This window comes from Copadichromis virginalis, linkage group LG3 (genome assembly GCF_057382275.1).
Source record: "Copadichromis virginalis isolate Kocher_CV1m ecotype Utaka linkage group LG3, C_Virginalis_male_GT1.1, whole genome shotgun sequence".
In the NCBI taxonomy this organism is placed as follows: domain Eukaryota; kingdom Metazoa; phylum Chordata; class Actinopteri; order Cichliformes; family Cichlidae; genus Copadichromis; species Copadichromis virginalis.
The window spans coordinates 30,324,274-30,345,097 of record NC_140620.1 but is presented as its reverse complement, the minus strand read 5'-3'; the positions used below and the strand labels follow the sequence as shown (position 1 = coordinate 30,345,097).

Genomic DNA, 20,824 nt, shown 5'->3' with positions numbered 1-20,824 from the left:
GGGGGGGGGGGTTTTGGTATGTACTCATTAGGTTTTTCTAAGATCAAAGTTGCCCCCCCCCCCCGCACACACACACACACACACACACAACATTAACTTTACTAATGCAAATTATAAATAAAGACCAGTACCACCAGAAAATGTCAGTATAGTTTTTTCTACGATTATAAAACTTTCAGAAGCAGTAGATGATTTTTGAGACTTGGGACCAACCAAAGTGTGAATCTCTTTTGTACCTGTGGTCTTTTAGCTCTCCAGTCCTTATCAAAACAGTCTGACCTGGAGACTGTCGTCAAAACTTTGGCTCCTGCCCTGCTGGCTGAGCTAGCCAAGATGAAGTCGTCCCCATCAACATCATCGTCCTCACGTTCTGCATCTCCAGAATCAGTTAAAGGGAGGCCTAGCACAGAGAAGACCAAGGTGACTTCACATGATGCCTTTTTTCATGAATGGACAGTTTTGGACAATTTATGTGGTCAGTGACAGTGACGTGATTGTTGATGCCACAAAAGCAAGATTAAATCCTTCAGCACAAATTTATACAAGCACAAACTTTGAGTCAAATTGTCATGATGAAATCTGCATTTGGTTTGTTCATATTTTTCTTCGCTGTGTTTCCGCAGGCTGCTAAATCTTCCCCTCCAACCATGGTGAGGCTACAAGGGATTGTCAGTAGTCTCTCTCACAGTGAAGTGATTTCTGCTGTGGAGAAATTTGGAAAAACCAAGTCAGTTGTTTTGTTTAGGTCAAGATTACAGGTATGTACACTGAAATTTGCTCACTGTTATAGATGGATGAGTTCATTGACCTGCTTGTGAATCTAGAGAAAATGTGTCTCCTGGTTTGCTTCTGCAATCTAAGATAGATATTTATGCACCGTAGCTACAATTCTCTATAAATGTACTGTCCATTCATTAGTTATAGTCATGCATTCATCATGCGGTTTAAAGTCAGTTGGTTATCCTTACTTTTCTTCTGTGGTCTTGCAGCCCTCACATTCATGGCTACTTTGGATTATACTGAGCTTTTATATAGACATCGCAATGTCAGAAAGTTTCTGCTCAAGTCTAATCCTATGAAAGCATACACAATGTATTTTGTTTTTATTTTGCTGCTTTGCATTATGCATTTTTTTAATCTATATATACACATTGCACTAAAAACATCCTTGGAATCACATTGGTTGCTTGCAAGTTGCCACCGTTGCTTGTAGTTTGCTTGGAAAACTCAAACTTGTCATCAAATACTTGTAAGCTACTGACAAGTGCTCATATATGATTTTTAGTGTGAATGTAGTAATGTAAAAGTTTTGGTAGTAATCCAAATTAATGTGTGTGTGTGTGTGTGTGTGTTTGTGCACACCCAGGCAGTTGTGTGTTTCGAGAAACAGGAAGATGCTGAGAAACTGAAGAGCTTAAAGAACTTTGACATAAAAGAAGTAACTGTCAGTGTTGTTAATGAAAAGGTAACTTTGTTTTCCCTTGAGAAATACAAATATTAACATCACTGCTCTTCTGTGGCAAAATGATCAGTAATCTGATTAATCCAAAATTATCTTTGTTTACAGGAAATTGCATCCAAGAAAACCACAAAAACTAAACTGGAAACTACAGCAAAAGTCTCGGTTTCCAAAGCGAAAAACATCTCAGCTGAGCAAAAAGCTAAAACTGTAAAAACTGGTGATAAGGCTGAAGAAGCAGCTTCAAGCCTCGAAAAATCTAAGAGTAAATCTACGAAGAGTCCCGAAAAGCAGCCTAACACCAGTGATTTGAAAGGAAAACGTAAACCCAAAGGGTCTCAAACCGGTGCTAAAGAAGCTGTGGTGGCACCTAAAAATACAGCCAATACTATGAAGGCTGTTGAACCAATTAAAGGTGCTGCAGTTGATGGTGAGCCAAAAGTCTTGACTTCCAAAGCAGAAACGGCCTCAACGACGCAGAAATCTAAATCAGCAGGAACTCTGAAAAAAGAAAAAGTGGATCATTCTAAATCAACAACGTCAGAGGATAAGCCTGATGTAGAGACAAAACACAAGAAACCTGAAACAAAGATTCATGAATCTGCGATGGGGCCTAAAGGTGAAGCACGAAAATCATCAGCTTCTGAAAGGGAGGACCACACAGAAGTTGAAACTTCTACTGACGGCAAAGATAATCAGACGTCACCAACTATATCAAGTGAGAATCAACTACCAACTAGTGCAGCTGAGACCAAGCCAAATACATCGCCACCAAAACCCACTGATCCACCTCAGAAACCACAAACTGTCATCAAAAGTCCAGAAGATTCACTCAAAGCTTCAGAACAGACCGAACAGAGCTCAGATTCTGCTCTACAAGAAGAAACACAACAGCAGACTGCAGGAAAATCACCTGAGATTTCTGTGGAGGCAAAGCAAAGAGTTGAAAGTGTAGAAACGGTTACAAAGGACAAAGGTAAGTGGACAGAAAACACCTTCAAGTGTGGAGTATCTTTGACAGCAGGATGTTGGACGGAATCAAAAGCTAAAGACTGTGCTTCATGACGAGAACAGTTTTCAGATTTTTATTTAAATCAGCTGGGTAATTTGCATCCTATCTAAACTACCACTATTTAACTTAACTACATTTCCTTTATTCTAAGTCTCTGTGACTGCAAAGAAGATCTCAAAGGATCAGCCGGTCGCTCCTACCCACCCAACATTTGAGGAACTGATAGAAAAGCAACTATGTCCAGAAAAAATCCGTAAGAAATCCCCAAAGATCTGTATGAAAGATTTCCCAGTGTGAAGATATTTTCTATTTTATAATTATTTTCTGTTTTTCTTTTGCTCTGCACTTTACAGGTTGTCTCAAGACAGTCAGGCTTCCCCGTAAACAGGTAACATTAAAAAAACACTTAAATTATACCTGTAAGAAAAACATGCTTTGTCAAAGTGGTTAAGTTTTGATCTGAAATAGTTCAATTTGTTTTAAAAGTTTATAGTTGGGTTATATCTCATTGTCAGGTGACACTCAAGTAGGTGTAAATGTAGAAAAATGTTAAAAATTCAGTAGGTATGTCGCAATAACAGAGATTTACATACACTAATAGAATTACACAAAGCATGGTTACCAATTTAGTACCAAAACAAAATAATTATCGTGTATCTCCAAAAGTTGATTCTGTTCATCTGGACGTAGCGTTTTGTGGGAGAAACGTTTTGTCACTCATCCAAGTGACTTTTTCAGTCTCAGCTGACTGCAGGTTTCCCCAAATCTTATAAACAGTACATTTGCATAATGACTGAAACCAGCCCACTGAAAGAACAATGGGCTGGGAAGTCAGTCCCTTAATTTTAATTATGCAAATTCTCATGACCATTGATCAACAACCACTGATCAAAACTCACTGATCAAAACCCATTGATCAATGGTCATGAGTACCATTCACAGAGAGTTGGAGAATGGCTGCAATCACAGCATTGTAAGATGGCGAAAAATTATCTTGTATACTAACACATATTAAAAGTCTGTACACCTCACCCCTGGCGTCGTTGCCCACCTCTCAATTTTAAATACACATAGACATTGAGGGCTAACAGGAGGGGCTATGCGCTTACCTGCTGCATCAACACTACAATGAGCGGGTGGAGGGAGGTTTGGAATCTTCTCTCACCCCCGTTCTCTGCGACCTGCTGGAGCGGGGGGGCTAGGAGGAGGAATTGGCCGTCCGACTGTGGTCTGGAGTGTGGGGCCTCCCTGCTGCTGTGGAGTCGGGGCGGTCTGCCTCTCCCCACCGCAGGGAAAAGGGTAACACCACCTGGGTCTGGGTGCAGTTCCCCCCCACCAGGGGCAAGGGTACCTAGACCCGGTTTGTAGAGTACGCTTGGGGAGTGTGATCGTGTGTACAACGTCTCTTTATGTCTGTCTCCACGTTGGTTGAGTGTGGAGTAAGTGCATATGAGAGCATGAGGGTGGGAATGGATGTTTGTATCTGTGTGTGCCTGTATGTCTGTGTCTATATGTCAGGTCGGGTATCAGACACCACCTCTCTGGGGACATCTCAGGCCCTCCAAGGTTTGGAGGCTTATCTCCACCCACCACCACTTCCCCTGCCGGTGGCGGACTCCCTCAGACATCGGTGTGTTGGTGGTTCTTTGTGTCCGGGGATGGGCGTCCAGGTACACACCGGCTCACTCCTTGGCGGCCGCTTATTGGGGCCTGGAGCCTGGGGCTCGCTTGGGCCACTCCGGAGGTGGAGTGCCCCCGGCCCCTCGGCCTGGGGATCGGTCACTCAGGCACGGCTGGCTGCCGGCTGAGCTCACGGGCGCATCACTGCAACTCCCCCTGGCTTCTGCTCCGCGGCTGCTGAGTGAGCCCTCATCTGGGACTCTCCTCAGCTCTTACTGGGACAGTGGCGCGGCTGCCCCTCTGTTAGTCTTCCTTGGTCTCTTGTGTTCTGAGGGCCTCTGGATGTCTGGAGTTTTGATCTCCTCCATACCTGCTTCATGCCCTGGAGGACGGGGCAGTGGCCCCCCACACCCTCTAGCAGATCATTACATGAAGGAACCTTTAAAAAACAAGCGCGTCCATGCTCACAGGTGTACACACGGGTGATCACACCCACAAACTACACCCTTTTTGGCTCCTACCTCAAAGCACACTGTGTTCTGTTGATCTTACGTGCTGCACAATAATGTTTAATATTTAGTATTTACTGTCATATTCCCATATATCATTGTGATGTTGTTTATTCTATTAGTCTTGTTCTCTTCTGCTTGTTTTCTTTTTTCTTTCTCAACAGGTGATCCAGGTGATCGATAGATGCATTTTTTTTTCCTCTCTCAGCTTATTCTGTTGGTTTTTGTTTTTTGCCCTTCTCCCCCGTCCCTCTTCTCAGCTGTTTCTCTTTCCCTCTTTCTTTCTCCCCTTCTTTCCCCCAGTCAAGTCTGTCCCGTATTCAGCAAATGAAAATAAAATAAACAATAAAAGGTGAATCAAATGGACCATTACGGCAAGGCTGGGATGGTCAATTTGGTAAAGTAAATCCGTTGGGCATCTTTCCTCGCCTTTAGACAATAATTCTGATGGCAAAAGAGCCAAACGGGACAGGCAAAAAAAAAAAAAAGTCTGTTATTAAAAAGCTAATTTGGAATGTTCAAATTATATGCACAATCATCCAGGACATGGTGGTTTTGAGTGCTTAAAAAAATAGGGGTTTAAGTAGGGGGCTTGAATACCTCAGCAAGTTGTTTTAAAACTAAAGAACCTTTTAAGAAGCATAAGAGATGAAAGTTCCTCACAAATTAATAGAAGCCCAGCTTTTCTTTTTAAGCAGTCTACTATCAAATCAAATCAAATCACTTTTATTGTCACATCACATGTGCAGGCACACTGGCACAGCACATGCGAGTGAAATTCTTGTGTGCGAGCCCCACAAGCAACAGAGATGTGCAAACACAACAACACAAACGAGCAAAATACAAGAATGGCCAACCTGAAACTAATAAATATATGTACAATATATAATAGTGTATGCATTTCTGGATGTGTATACTAAATATTTTACTACAGAAACAGTTTTTCCTTCCTGAGTTTGAAAAGCGCAGTAGTGCTGTTTACACATTGCCTTTTGTGAATCAGTTATCACTCTTTAAGGATCCACCTTAAATGAATGAAAAGTACTTTCATAGCTGACTCTTACTGCCTTTTTTTTTATCAGTGAGTCAAGGTTGAGCTGTACTGTGTAAAAGAAAAAGAAAAAAAGAAGTCAAACCAAAATCCGCATCAGAAACATTTTGTACTCAGTATTTTATTCTGATGTACCTCATTGTGTTCATAGTTGTAGACAGTGCTCAAAGTGAGGCACAGTTTCTAACTGAATGTTTTGCCTTTTTGAGATTTCTGTCCGGAATTTCTTCAATTGTAAACTAATCTAAAACTCTGACTTTATTCTTTTCTTTTGCACAGCTTGTTTCGCTTAATTACAAGGTGCTGTTAATAAGCAACCTGCCTAAGTATCGTGATGGCTGTTATGAAGAGGAGGACATCGCCGATCTGCTCACTCCACACATATTTGATTATTACGACGATACGATCTACGTTATACCACAGGCGCGCATGGTAAGCACCAGGCCATGGATTTGCATTGGGCTGGATTATTACCTTCATTTTAATGGGATTCTAAATGTCTTTTCTAAGACGACCTAACTAACATTTAGTTATTACGTATTTTGTGAGCGCAGTGTGTCAGTGTTTGTTTTTCCTTCAGGCTTTTGCCCTCATGCCGACAGCAGTGGCAGCCAAAAACATCGTGCTAGCATCAGAAAATGATCGTAAATTTTTTCTCAATGGGTCTAAACTTCGACTGCAGGTTGTGAAGTACAAGAATTTAACGACCCCGGTGAGCACTGTGTTTAGATAATACACTTTACTGTTGTGAGATATGTTATTAAAAATAATTGAAAATCTGTTTCTGCTTGTTGATGGAAACAGTATCCTTAAAAGCAAGCTGATGTTTTTAAATGTTCAATCTATTTAAAATGTGGTTGTAAGTAAAAAAAAAAAAAAAGTAATATTTTGTAGAGGCTATAAGTAATAAAAAATACTCTTTGAACTGAAATCAATTTAACAGAATCCAACATTTATTTGATGTAATGACTTTTAACTATTTGTTTTTCTTTCAGCTTGAGTTTTATATATATCTGATGTATCGGCTGTGTTATGTTAAGAAGGTAACACGCACACATATCTCAGAAACACAGACTACACTAGAATACCTTATAAAGTATAGAGTATAAAGTTATAACTGGCAGCACTCACATCCAAGTCAAAACACCTTGAAAAATATGAGCATATATTAACACATGGCTAGGAAAGGTTTGGATAACTTTTTTCCTGCAATAAGTTAAATCCTCATTCAAAACTGCATTTTGTATTTTAAAAAAAATGTGGTTTTTTTGTGTGTGTGTGTGTTTTTTTTTTAATTTAATTTGAAACATGCAAAAAACTAAGAACCCAGGAAAGGGCCAAAAGTGGTTTTCTGTGTACACAGCTAAGTTTAAATATTTTCTCAAACAATGTTATCAACAAAAGCAAGAGCTGCAATTATAAATTGTTTGGATAATGAAGATAGCTGCCAGGGTGCATACTGTTGTGTGACTATATGTGCAAACTTATGACCTTGATCTTGGAACTGTAGTTTAAGAAAGCATGAAATATTGTTAAACTAAATACTGTTTCTGGTTTGTTTTAATGTTCACCAGGGTTTCTCGAAACAGGAAGTGACAGATATTGGAGCACGGACAATCTACATCAGGAACATCTCACCAGGCGAGTCCCGGGATCTCAGAGAAGCTTTGGGAAAAATCGGTATTGTAAGAAACTACCTGCCTCTTCTCAACAAGGTATAAACACACTTATAAGCAGCAACAAGTGCATGTTTTAAAAGTCTGTGAAAGGCTGTATGAGCTACACTCAACAAAAATATAAACGCAACACCTTTGTTACTGCTCCCATTCCCCATGGGATGGACGTAGAGACCTAAAATTCATTCCAGATACACAATATAACCATCCCTCCCAAACAGTGGTCGCAAATCAGTCCAAATGTGTGGTAGTGGGCACATCTGCTATATTGAGATAATCCATCCCACCTCACAGGTGTGCCACATCAGGATGCTGATCTGACATCATGAGTAGTGCACAGGTGTACCTCAGACTGCCCACAACAAAAGGCCACCCTGGAATGTGCAGTTTTGTCTCACAGCAAAATGCCACAGATGCCACAAGCAATGAGGGAGCGTGCAATTGGCATGCTGACAGCAGGAATGTCAACCAGATCTGTCGCCCGTGCATTGAATGTTCATTTCTCAACCATAAGCCGTCTCCACAGGCGTTTCAGAGAATATGGCAGCGCATCCAACCGGCCTCACAACCGCAGACCTCGTGTAACCACACCAGCCCAGGACCTCCACATCCAGCAGGTTCACCTCCAAGATCGTCTGAGACCAGCCACCCAGACAGCTGCTGGAACAATTGGTTTGCACAACCAAACAATTTCTGCACAAACTGTCAGAAACCGTCTCAGGGACGCTCAACTGCATGCCCGTCGTCCTCATCGGGGTCTTGACCTGACTCCAGCTCGTCACCGTAACAGACTTGTGTGGGCAAATGCTCACAGTCGATGGCGTCTGGCACGATGGAGAGGTGTGCGCTTCACGGATGAATCATGGTTCACATTGTTCAGGGCAGATGGCAGCTGAGAATGTCCCAGTTCTTGCATGGCCAGCATACTCACCGGACATGTCACCCATTGAGCATGTTCGGGATGTGCTTGACCGGCGTATACGACAGCGTGTACCAGTTCCCACGAATATCCAACAACCTCGCACAGCCATTGAAGTGGAGTGGACCAACATTCCACAGGCCACAATTGACAATCTGATAGACTCCATGCGACGATGTGTTGCACTGCATGAGGCAAATGGTGGTCACACCAGATACTGACCGGTTCTGGGTCCCCAGACCCCCAATAGCGCAAAAAACTGCACATTCCAGGGTGGCCTTTTGTTGTGGGCAGTCTGAGGTACACCTGTGCACTACTCATGATGTCAGATCAGCATCCTGATGTGGCATACCTGTGAGGTGGGATGGATTATCTCAATATAGCAGATGTGCCCACTACCACACATTTGGACTGATTTGTGACCACTGTTTGGGAGGGATGGTTATATTGTGTATCTGGAATGAATTTTAGGTCTCTACGTCCATCCCATGGGGAATGGGAGCAGTAACAAAGGTGTTGCGTTTATATTTTTGTTCAGTGTATGTGTTTATGTAAGTGCATTCTTAACTATCCCCCCAAAATTGACAGACACATTAAAACAAGATAATGTGACTGGTTTTGGATGCTACTTATCTTGATGAAAGCACAACTGCAAAACTATAAAGATAGTAAAGAGAGACTGCAGGTAATCTGTTCGCTGTAGCACATGATTCTTCATATGCTCATGCGCACTAGTGTTCATCACATTAGAGCATTAGTGCAGGGGTCACGTTGAGCATGGCTCCAGTGCTTCATTGATCCAGGATTTCTGACTTTTGAATCCAGTGAACTCCACAATAAAGCTGTGCTTAGCTCACTGTTTCCATGTGTTCCATTTTCTACCATTTAGAATGTGAAATTAAAATGTTTAGAGTAAATTTTATCTTTCTTGTGTTTCAGGTGTTAATTGAATTTGAGTCTGTGTGTGATGCTGATCGCCTTGGTGTTTGGTACAGCCTTCTAAAACAGGCCACTGGCCACAAATTGTCAAGGGTGGAAATACCACACAGTGGATTTACGTCACTGCGTAAGTGTGTTTTGAATGGGGTTTTAAATAAATGTGATTTAAACGGGGAAAAAAAGGTGAAGTTGATGGAAGGTCATCTGGTAATACACTGAATATGGTGGGTTGTTTTTTGGCTGTAAATCGTGTCTGGTAAGGGTAGCTGCTTTTGTCCTGCTGGCCTTCCTGTACTGTGGGATTGCTTTGGAGATCTACGTGGTCTTCTACAAGGCAAGCTTAAGAGTTATACTTTTTATACATTGGTCGTATTGTCCAAAGAGACTCTTGTCTTTGGACAATACGGCAAATATTGTCGTCTTAGTGGGTGATGCACAAAAAAAGCAAGTGAGTTGAAGATTACAAGGAGTGGCAAAAGCATACTGATACTAGAGACAGATTAAAATCCATCTAATTACGGGCGCTATAGAGCAAGACATGGTGTAACACACAACTTAGTAGAGCTGCAGAATTCTGAAAAATTCTCTTATAAATGTCACTTTCTGAACTCCTAAAGTTTGCTTAGAGAACAAAATAAGGACTTATTGGGCCAAACCACAGACTACTGTGGGACTTTCTGGTGGAAAGAAGACACCTCGCGGCCTGCAAGAACCACGCGCCAACGTGATACAGATGAATCGAACAAAGTCTCATCCGACCTAACTGAAACGGCAGGCATGACTGCTGAAGAACTGAAAGCCAACACTAAACCCCCTGCGAGGAGAACTGTCTAAAGTCATAAAAGAGGAACTTAGAGATATTTTCGGAGTTCAGTTTTATCAATACTGAAATACAAGTAGTCATGTCCGAAATAACTAACACTGCCAGTAACCCCGGTTATTCTGAAGTTTCCTCAAAAATTTCAACAGTATGATTGAGCTCAGGGCTGTGGCTCCTCACTACCAGATATTGCAAAATCTATTTTGTCTCCAGTGCTGCACCAGCTGCTCCCATCTCCACCATCATGGAAACACATCACATCTATCACACAGAGTCTGGATAATAAGCTTTCCTTCACTTTCTGTTTGTGAAACAGTCATGGATATATTTTTCAGTTCTTCCCTGGACTCTGGATAAAGCGAAGTCCGAGAAATGTTGCAACATATGCAAAACTGCTGCTTTATCGTCATCCACAATAAATTATTGCAACACATTCCCTCAACTTTGATTCACTAACACTGTGATTCTCCTTCCCACAAATCCTTTGATGCTCATTTGCCTCGTTATCTCTCTGACCTCTTTTCTGGTCCCTCCAGAAGTCTTTGCTCCATCAGCGGTCAATTCCCTTCTGCTTGTCTCTGCCCTAGACACATGAACCAGAGCCATTACTTAAACTCCACTTTTTCAGACTGGCATTTGGTCTAACTCTCTAATCATTTTTTTCCTGATGCCTATGATACCTTGGATATCTGTAAAGGTGCTTAAAGTTAAACTGAAAGTCAGTTAAAAACCTGACACACACACAGAAAATAACAAATAAACAAAACTTATTTTTTCTTGTGCTTTTTTCTTGTGCAGCACCAAGATTGCCACACAAAGCTTTGCCAGACAGCGATGTTGCTGTTGACGGGGCAGCTGTCCCAACAGAAGATATTACCGTCCCACAACCCAGCACTTCACCATATTGGATCACAATGACAACTAGTCCCTTTGTGTTCCCCACTGTCGCTCCTTGGTTCACAATCCCAGGTGAGAGAAACTAAAATTAACCTCCAGATATAAAGTGTTGACTGTTACTAACTGTGTGTGTTTTACACTTCTAGAGTATTTAACTGTCAGGGAACCTGATGACATTGAGGTGAGTGCATTTTATAAACCAAGGTTTCATGTGTTAAACAGGAATCCTTGAGTAAATACCAAGAGGCGTCCATTTTTCCAAATACCGACCTCAAAAGCCACATTTCTCTTTTTCTGCTAAACTTGGTTTCATTTTGTCTTCTCTATGTGGTCAGTTATAGTAATATATTTTTTTAAAAAGTGCTGCAAAGTTTCTCTTCACATAAACTTTGGTTCTTGAACCTTGTGTCTTGTAGAAAGCCCAATCTCAAGGTTCTACGTTCTCCACGATCATGTTGACTGGTTTGCCAGAAGGAAACTACAGACAGGAGGATGTCACCAAGCTGGTGTGGCGTTACTTCCCTGATCAGACTGTTCAGACTCTGTACTACAACATAATCGTTTTATCACTGCAGAGGAGGGTGAGGAGTAGACCCAGCAGGCTGATACAGAGAAATTTGCATTTGCAAATTTAATTCAATTTAATGATTAATATTGAATGTTTCCTCTGCATCATTTTTTCCCCTTTCTTCCTCTCCAGGCCTTTGTGTTTTTTAACAGCTGGGATGCGTGCTGCGATTTCGCCAGAGATTACCTCAAAGATCCAGTTACAGTTGGAGAGTGGAGACTAGGAATCCACATTGTTTTAAAAGACATGCATCCTGGTTCAAGTGAGGTATGAAAATGGAGCAATCGGGGGCTGTTAAATCAGGGGCATGCTCCTGTTTCACTCAAACTATTCAGGTGCCAATCAAAAAAGATTTCTCCTCTAAGGAGTGAGCACAGCATCATCCTTCACTAGGGAATTGCCCAATTTAGTAGAAATGAAAAACAGGGAACATATGCATGAATTTCAAATCAAGTATTTATTATTATTTTGTCTGTATTTGTTCCTTCCTTTTTGCGACAGCAGCACAAAAGCTGCATGAACTTTATCCACTTTTCTGTTCATAGACGACAGCCCACGTCATTCCGCCACCACTTTAAAGTTTCCACAGAGCTTCTTGTGAAGTCAGTCCTGTGTAAACGTTAAAGACCCAGACATAGGTTATGGAGTGTTTCACTGACTATTAAGCAATGCCCTCACTTATTTATTTATTTTTTTCTAAGCTTTATTTTCATTTTTAAATTAGAAACGAACAAAAAAAACAAACAGACACACAAAGCAAGAAAGAAAAAAAACAAAACAAAAAACAAACAAACAGAAAACTCACAACTATGGGACAGAGCAAGTATCATCAAATAACCACAGCATGGCAGGCCATTGTGACCACAAAAGCACTCCCAGGTGCACACTCTTGTATCTATGCCTTTCAGGGATAACCTCAAACATCTGAAAAACCAAACACAGAAAATACAGGAATAGTAATAATAATAATAATAATAATAATAATGACAATATTGGTAAATACAGAAATTTAAAACAAACACACAAACAAACAAAGAACAAAGAATTCAAAAAAAAAAAATTGAGCAAAACAGAAAACACATCATGTGAACCCCTCCCACCATCCCCCCACCCCTTTACCCCTGTATGGCTCTCAACCTCATCACATTCGTGTATCCAGACAGCCCATATTTACACCTATCTATAGAAACTCTCATACACAGGAATGAACATCCCACAAGATAAAACTACAGCATTCAGGAAATCAAGTCAGAAGGGCCTAACCGGGGATCAACTCAAGGCAGACCCAGGGGGATTTGCATCATCTCTATGATCTGTTAGGTCCAAAGACGGTAGTACTGACAGGAAGGGGCCCCAAACTTTTTCGAAGGTTCCATATTTCCCTTTTACACTATGCAATATCTTCTCAGGTGTGCAGTAGGACGCTAGCTCATTAATCCAGTGTCTCAGTGTTGGAGAGTTTTCAGATTTCCAATGTAGCAGAATACATTTTTTCACTGCAGTACTCGCAAGTAAAATAAAATATTTCTTGTGATAATTCACATTTATAGAACCTGTGTCACCTAAAATCCATAGTTTTGGGTCCAGTTCGATTTGGATCCCCATTACCATTGAGATTATTTCAATCGCCCGTCTCCAGAACTCTTCTATCACTGGGCAATTCCACAGCATGTGGAGGAGGTCACCATCTGTCACCTTACATCTCAAACATTTGGGGGAGTAATTAATATCAATTTTATGTAACCTATAAGGGGTATAATATATCCTATGAAATATATTAAATTGCATTTGCCTGTGATTTGTAGAAATTAACATGGTCTGTGCCTGTTCCAATAAATTGTGCCATTCTACCTCTTCATAGACATAGCCCAGGTCTGTCTCCCATTTTCTTTTTAAAGATGCTTTATTATAGTCAGGTAACTTTTCATTGATAATAGTGTATATAGAAGATGCTATTCCTTTTATTGACTTCCATGGTTTGGTGCAAAGATGCGTTTCAAGAGGAGTTTCTTTGGGAATCTCGGGGAATAATCCTGGTAAATGGTAAATGGCCTGCATTTGTATAGTGCTTTTCTAGTCCATAGGACCCCAAAGCGCTTTACACTACATTCAGTCATCCACCCATTCACACACACATTCACACACTGCAATAGCGATAGCAAGCTACATTGTAGCCACAGCTGCCTTGGGGCGTACTGACAGAGGCGAGGCTGCCGGACACAGGCACCACCGGGCCCTCTGACCACCACCAGTAGGCAAACATGGGGTTAGTATCTTGCCCAAGAATATTTGGCATGCAGCCAGGATGCAGCCTGGGATCGAACCACCGACCTTCTGATTAGTGGCTGACCTGCTCTGCCACCTGAGCTACAGCCACCCACTTTGGATTTCTCTTTGACCCAATCTCTTATTTGTAGGAATTTGAAGAAATTTTGTCCTGGAAGTTTGAATTTTTCCTTTAGTTGTTGAAAGTCAATAAATGTATCATTATTGTATAAATCGGCAACAGTTCGAATATTTCTGTCCTTCCATCCCCGCAATATTGGGTCAGCAATATGATGAGAGAGATCAGGGTTGCCCCATAAGGGTGTCCTTCTAAGAAAAGAGATATTTATTTTCAGAAGTGAGTGGGATTCCTGCCAGGCACAGAAGGTGTTTAATATTATCAAATTGTTTGTGAGCTTGGATAGACATTTTTTTTGTACCTAATAATGGAACATCTTTTAATGGTATGGGGTTCACCTCATGTTGTTCTATTGGAACCCATCGAACCTCACTCCTCTCTGCATGTAGCCAGATCCAAATTGATCGGTACTGGGAGGCAAGATAATAGTTCCTAACGTTTGGTAAATTAAGTCCTCCCCTTGAATATGAGGCCTGTAGTGAGGAGAGTTTGACTCTTGGATTTTTCTTTTGCCATATGAAAGAAGTTATGAGTTTGTTAAGCTCTTTGAAGAAACTTTTAGGAACATTTGTAGGGAGACATTGAAATAAGTAGATAAACTTAGGCAAAATGTTCATTTTAACAACATTAATTCTCCCTATAAGAGATAATGGAAAATCCATCCATCTCTGAATATTAAGTTTGGTTTGCTCCAACAGTTTGATATGATTTAATTTGAATATTTGATCCTCGGATTTACCAATTTGTATACCCAAATACGTAAATCCATTATTACACCACTGTAATGGGTCAGTAAGAGCTGTAATACGGCTATCTTGTATATTTAATGACATAATCTCACTTTTGGTATAGTTTAACTTGTATCCTGAGGCTGCACTGTATTCTTTAAGACACTTCATTAAAGAGGGAATTGATTTAAGAGGGTCCGTTATATACAGTAGGAGGTCATCTGCGTATAGAGAAAGTTTATGTTCACTTGTGCCGAATTTGATTCCAGATATGGAGGCATTAGTACGGATGGCAACTGCTAGTGGTTCGATCGCAATCGCAAAGAGCAAGGGGGAACTTGGACAACCTTGTCTGCAACCTCCAGTTAAAGAGAAAGTGCCAGAAAGCACATTATTTGTTATGATATTGGCTCTGGGGGCATTAAAAAGTGTCCTAACATAGCGGGTGAACTTTTCTCCGAAGCCCATGGCTTCCATTGCCTGAAATAGAAAGTTTGGCTCAATCCTGTCAAATGCTTTATTAGCGTCCATGGAGATTATTAGCAGTGGGTTTTGGTTTTTTTGAGCAGTATTCAGTATATGGAGCAAACGCCGCACATTATCTGCTCCATGTCTGTTTTTAATGAAGCCTGTTTGGTCGGCATTTATTATCTTAGGCATAATGTCCTCCAATCTAAGTGCAATTATTTTAGATAATATTTTATAATCTGCATTTAAAAGCCTGAGGGGTCTGTAAGAGTCACATCTCTGTTTGTCCTTGCCTGGTTTTGGCAATAATGTGATTGTTGCAATTTCCAATGATTCTGGTAATTTATTATTTTCTAAAGCTTCTTTAATCATATTTGTAAGTGGTGTCAATAATTTATTAGAAAAAGCCTTATATTAATCAACTGGAAATCCATCTGGTCCAGGGGTCTTATTATTTTGTAAACACTTGAGGGCTCGAAGAACCTCCATCTCAGATATATCTGCATCAAGCAGTTCTTTGTCCTCATTATGTAATTTAGGAAGGGTTATTCCATCTATAAATCTTTTTGCAGCAGTACTGTCGACCCCTTGCTCAGATTTATACAGATCTTCATAGAACCGTTTAAACTCTTACACTTTGCGACATATTGGTAGCCCAGGAAAGTTTAATGGGATTATGGTCTGAAAAAGTAGCTGCTAAGTAGGAGCAATCTATCACTGTTGCCATCATATTTTGTGGTACAAGAAACATATAAATTCTAGAGTATGTATTATGTACTGGTGAAAAAAAGGAGAAGTCCCTCTGGCCTGGATGGAGGTTTCGCCACAAATCAATTATACCTATATCCTTCATACCTTGGTTCAGTGCTGTTGCTGCCTTGGATAGTGAAGCTGTTTTGGGTGAGGACCGATCCAAAGAGGGGTTTAGGACCAAATTAAAGTCTCCACCCACAATATACTGGCCCTCAATTGTAGCCACTTTCATTATTAAGTTGTTAAAGAATAAAGGGTCGTCGTAGTTGGGCCCATATATATTTACCAAAGTTATCTTATTTCTATTTATTTCACAATCTACAAGTAAGAATCTGCCATTTTTGTCCTTTTCAACTGAATTTAGTTGAAAGTTCAGGTGTTTATTAATAAGCAGGGTAACGCCTCTTGCTTTGGAAGTATATGATGAGTAAAAAACATTGCCTACCCAATCTCTTCGTAATTTTAAATGTTCAGCGTCTGTGAGGTGGCTCTCCTGGATAAAAGCGACATCTACACTCTGCCTCTTTAAGTATGTCAGCCCTCACTTATTTTGAAACTTCAGTTGCTGCTAACCTTCTAGCTTCAGCGTTTCCCATCTCAAGTTTCCTTGCGGGCTAGCTATTCAGGCCCTTTGTGAGAACTCTCTCCACAGCTACATGTTAAGAGGAATTGAGGTCTGACGACTGTTGCGGAAAGTCACTGAGACTCAAAAAGCATCAAATAGTTCCTGCAAAACTTCAGTTATATGTTGTGTCGTTACTGTCCTGAAGTATGAATCCTTTGCCACAAAGATGCAAACCAGGATCGAGTTACTTCTCACTTACAGTGGAGTCCAATATTTATCTTATTAAATGGGGTCAATAAAACATTAAAAACACTCTAACCAGGAGGAGAGTTATTCAATAGTTATTTTACAAACAGAGGATAAGTAATTGATGTGAGCCGCTTTCATCTTCTACTCTTTTCACAGGAGAGCATGTACAGAAGCATGATGAAATGGAGCAGCACTGTAAGTCAGCAGTCACATAAATCTGTCCTGTAAAAGCAGCAGGCTCGGGTCTCCCTGATCTTAACACTGGTTGTTTTTCAGCATGTTCCAGAGTCTGAGTCTCTGGAGGACCGGCTGCTGATTGTGGAGGTCTCCGAGGTGAATGTGGACCTTCTCGTGAAGATCATGAAAGTGGTGGCTCCCATTGCTGCTTTTGTCAGATTTTTGCCGCTTGCCAACAGGGTACGATTTCATAAACACCTGCAAATTTTTCACGTTTTACATCTGCAAGGCTTGTTATGGTGTCTGCTGCTCTTAAAATGCAGCTTTTTCTGAAAAGTCTTCAGAAGGTATTAAGTCTTAAATTTCACCCGCAAAGCTGGTACAGTTTGGTTCAATTTAAACTGCTTAATAAAATTAAGGGAACACTTGATCAATGTTCCCTCTAAGCTGCGCGCGTGCGCAATTGCGCACTTCTGGCACAGTCTCTGCGCACAGAACATCTGTGTTGAGCACAAAAAAAAAAAAAATCGAACCTGAATTGAAATTAAATTAAAACTTTAACAATTCTGTTTTGCAGTGTTAGTCAGTAAGTGACTGGCTGCCACCTTATCCCATAGTCCAGCCAATAATGCGATTCACATTCGTATATACGCAGCTAATCAACGTCGCTGACAGGCTATGACAGCGTCCTTATGTGCCAACACCGGTGTTTTAGCTAGCAAAGCGGCGTGGCTGATGTGGACTGAAGCCACGTTAATGACAACGTGTACAACCATTGGAGATGTGAGCAGGACAGACGGAACAATTGATGGAAAACGTGTGGACGTTACACCAGTTTTTAAATTGTGTTGATTGGCCACGTAAAACCAGAGTTATGATAAAAATATGCGATGTTTGGTTTTCTTCCTGAATACTACCGTTGTTTATATTTACTGCGGGAAGAAACGGTAAAAACTGCGTTTTATAAGGAAAACGTTTGAAAGCACTCTCTGCCTGTGAGCAAAAACAAAACCAAAAAACCCCACCCTTTCCTATTGGTCAAAAAATGTACCATGTAGACCAATCAAAAAGTGATATAGCAACATGGCATTTAGTTGGTTAGGAAGGGGGATGTTTTGGAGTGGCACAAATAATTTGTGTGGCATCAAATTTGATGCAGAACAGCTGATTGTTCTGTAAATAGTTTGAAATGTTTGTTTAAAAAACGCCTTGGCTGCATTTTTATGTAAAGAGCTGCAAAAAAACTTTGTTTGCATAACTCAGTAACTTTTTTTGAAGAAGTAACTATATAATTAATTGCCCAGCATTGGTCTTTATATACTGTATTTTGCAGTCAGAGAGTTACAGGACTCGCTCCCAGACCACAGACTCATAATACAAGTCAGAGCTTTATAATCTAAAAAAAAAAAGAAAGTTGTGTTTTCAAAATTGGAGTTCAAGTTATTTTTCCTTCCAATAGTGTTAACATACTACACAAGTCATGAACAAGATTTTTTTTCTAATTTTCATTGTAAGTGGGCTAAAGCAGTTAATTAAAAGTAGTCTAAGATAAATGTAAATGCTGTAATTTGATTATTTTAATAAACCATGTAACTTGGATGGATTCGATGCTGGTGTGACCACAGTGCACACGTCTGCTGTTGCTCACAGTGGTCCAAGGGACCGTTCATGGAATTTGTGCGTTCGCTCAGACACATGAAAAATTAGAGGGAACATTGCACTTGATCATTGCAGAATAACAGTCAGTTAGAATTCAGAGAACTTCAGTTTGGCTTTAGCAGTCCTTCTCCTTGTACAAAGTAGAGGATACCTGCTGAATGGTCATTGCTCTTCTATGGCCCTGTCATGAACCAAGCAGCCAGGAACACACAGGCACAAATGTAATCTTCAAAAAATGGGTTTTATTATACCCCAAAAGGACAAGATGATTACAAAAATTCTAAATTTTTAGTGATCCGAGCTGAAAGAACCGGTTCTCTAAAAAGAGTTGGAAATCCCATCACTACAAACCATTATAACACACCATCTCCTAATATTTTCTCCACACTTTTGAGGCCGCACTGTTAGACACGGCAGATCTTCTTGTGACTGCCATTCAGGAGGAGCTGGACTGCCTATGCAACCTGAGTGAACTGCATGCACAATTCCACCAACAGTGAAAATCAGAAAAAATTCAATCAGGGAAGATAAAGAAAGCAATAAGTGGTTAACATGGAAAATGAAGACATTAAAAAAGTTTAACTGGTGTAACTTTCTTATACTGTGATGATCAAGTGGTTTTTAAACTGTGTTTTTAAGTTTGTCTTATTTTATTCTGTTTCCAGCTTTAAGCAAGACTTTTAACATTGAGAAACTTTTTAAATGAGTCTGAAGGAGACTTTGTTTTTTTTAACACTAGTTCAGCAAGTTTTAATATTCAGACAGTCCCTGCGACAGGCAATCTGAATTTTACATGCCTTTGCAAACACTGGTGAAATACACTAAGTTCTCAACCAAGTGATAATCTTATGACCTGTTCAGCCTTTCGTCCTGGCCCATCTAGCAGGGAAGATGCCTGCAGTTTGAGGCAGCACTAAGTTATTCTTTTATTGTTTCTTGCTCAGTGGTTTTATTCTCTAATCAAAAACTTTGCAAAAGTATAGAAATATGTTTGCGCTTATTTTCCATTTGCAAGTTTAAAACACCAAGATTTTTTTGTTCTTTTAACAAAAAGTTGTACTATCGTAGAGGGCAGTAAAGAAACTCGCCAAGACCTCTGTCCTGTTACTTTCACAAATTGGGCCTGTAGCGCACCCTTTGAGTACCACTGTGTTGCTCAAATATCCTCAGGAAGAAAACAATTGTACTGTCACTGATGTAATATCTTTCTGTTTTCTCAGATATGCATTGAGATGGCTGAACCTGGTGGATTAACACAGGTGATGGAGAGCAATGTCACCAAGGACTATTTATCTTCTTGGTAAGTGTGTTCCACAATCAGAAGTGAGACAAAGAGGAAATTGATTTTAGATTGTGTGTTTTTTTTTCTTTAAAGTGTCTTCATGCTTGTCTGACCTTGTGCTTTTTTCTCTCCTCTTCATAGGAGTAAAGTCGGACGTATTGAGTCGTGAGTATCTTTCATTTTCAGGTTTAGTGGCAGAGTCAAAACAGTCATGATGACTGCTGCACTCCTCAAGGTTGTGCTATAGTAAACAGTTCCCAAAGATGCAAAAAGAGAAGAGTGTGATTTAGACATAAGCAACTCTAGATTAGAAATTTGAAATGGAATTTCTTATTTCACATTAACATTTTGTGACAACAAACTTCTTTTCATAGTAACCTACTGGCATCTTTGCTTTTAAATTCAGTTTGAAGAGTCTGAAACAGCGTCTGCAAGACTCGGGTGAGAACACACTTAACCTCGAACTGGAAACCGAGAAGGCCGCAGAATCGACCGCTGTCCCGCAGCCAAGTGAGGAAGGCCAGAAAGCAGCAGTGAAGGAAGAGGGGCCACCACAAACTTTGGTCACTACTCCTGATGCAAACGCCGCCCCCGCTGCTTCTAGCGCTGCTCCTTCAGCAACAAGCCCAGTCAAGTCTGAGGAAAAAGACTCAAAACTTCCTCACATCAACGAGGACGTTTTCATGGCCATTACAGCGGCGCTTCGTGAGCATAGACAGGGTCGAGAAAGTAGGGCACAGAGCAAGGAAAGAGAGGTAACACTTTAAATTTCACTGTGTTGTCCCAAAATATCTTAAGACACTAAAAGCCTTATGTTGGAGATTACATGTGAGCATTGTATAGTAGTACACTGTCGATTGTTGCGGTAAAGCTGCAGGCTGTATGAATAATTAATGCTGATAATAATAACAATAATGTATACTTTATTGATCCCCCTGGGGAAATTACTCTCTTTGCATTTGACCCGTTCACTCAGTGAAGCAGTGGGCAGCCACTAAGCAGGCGTACCATGTGTAGGGATGGTACCTTGCTCAGGGTTACCTCAGGGTAGCCGTTCAGTGGATTTGAA

General features: G+C 40.6%; 1 protein-coding gene and 1 pseudogene across 4 annotated transcripts in view; both read left to right on the top strand.

Moving 5' to 3' along the window:
* Positions 1–20,824, top strand: part of LOC146714037 (uncharacterized) — an 84,476-nt gene that overhangs the window by 49,116 nt on the left and 14,536 nt on the right. For 3 of the 4 annotated variants that reach the window (XM_085450620.1, XM_085450618.1, XM_085450621.1), the window contains exons 7-26: positions 251–420; positions 624–758; positions 1,367–1,465; positions 1,568–2,435; positions 2,623–2,724; positions 2,825–2,859; positions 5,931–6,083; positions 6,232–6,363; positions 6,647–6,694; positions 7,226–7,366; positions 9,186–9,312; positions 10,804–10,974; positions 11,049–11,083; positions 11,319–11,483; positions 11,603–11,737; positions 16,794–16,832; positions 16,914–17,054; positions 19,694–19,773; positions 19,897–19,920; positions 20,162–20,510. In XM_085450620.1, the coding sequence (XP_085306746.1) occupies positions 251–420; positions 624–758; positions 1,367–1,465; positions 1,568–2,435; positions 2,623–2,724; positions 2,825–2,859; positions 5,931–6,083; positions 6,232–6,363; positions 6,647–6,694; positions 7,226–7,366; positions 9,186–9,312; positions 10,804–10,974; positions 11,049–11,083; positions 11,319–11,483; positions 11,603–11,737; positions 16,794–16,832; positions 16,914–17,054; positions 19,694–19,773; positions 19,897–19,920; positions 20,162–20,510 (3,149 nt within the window). The remainder of the gene's footprint in view (positions 1–250; positions 421–623; positions 759–1,366; positions 1,466–1,567; positions 2,436–2,622; positions 2,725–2,824; positions 2,860–5,930; positions 6,084–6,231; positions 6,364–6,646; positions 6,695–7,225; positions 7,367–9,185; positions 9,313–10,803; positions 10,975–11,048; positions 11,084–11,318; positions 11,484–11,602; positions 11,738–16,793; positions 16,833–16,913; positions 17,055–19,693; positions 19,774–19,896; positions 19,921–20,161; positions 20,511–20,824) is intronic. The other variant, XM_085450619.1, reaches the window with a different exon arrangement.
* LOC146714038 (uncharacterized) lies at positions 2,866–5,924 on the top strand (annotated as a pseudogene).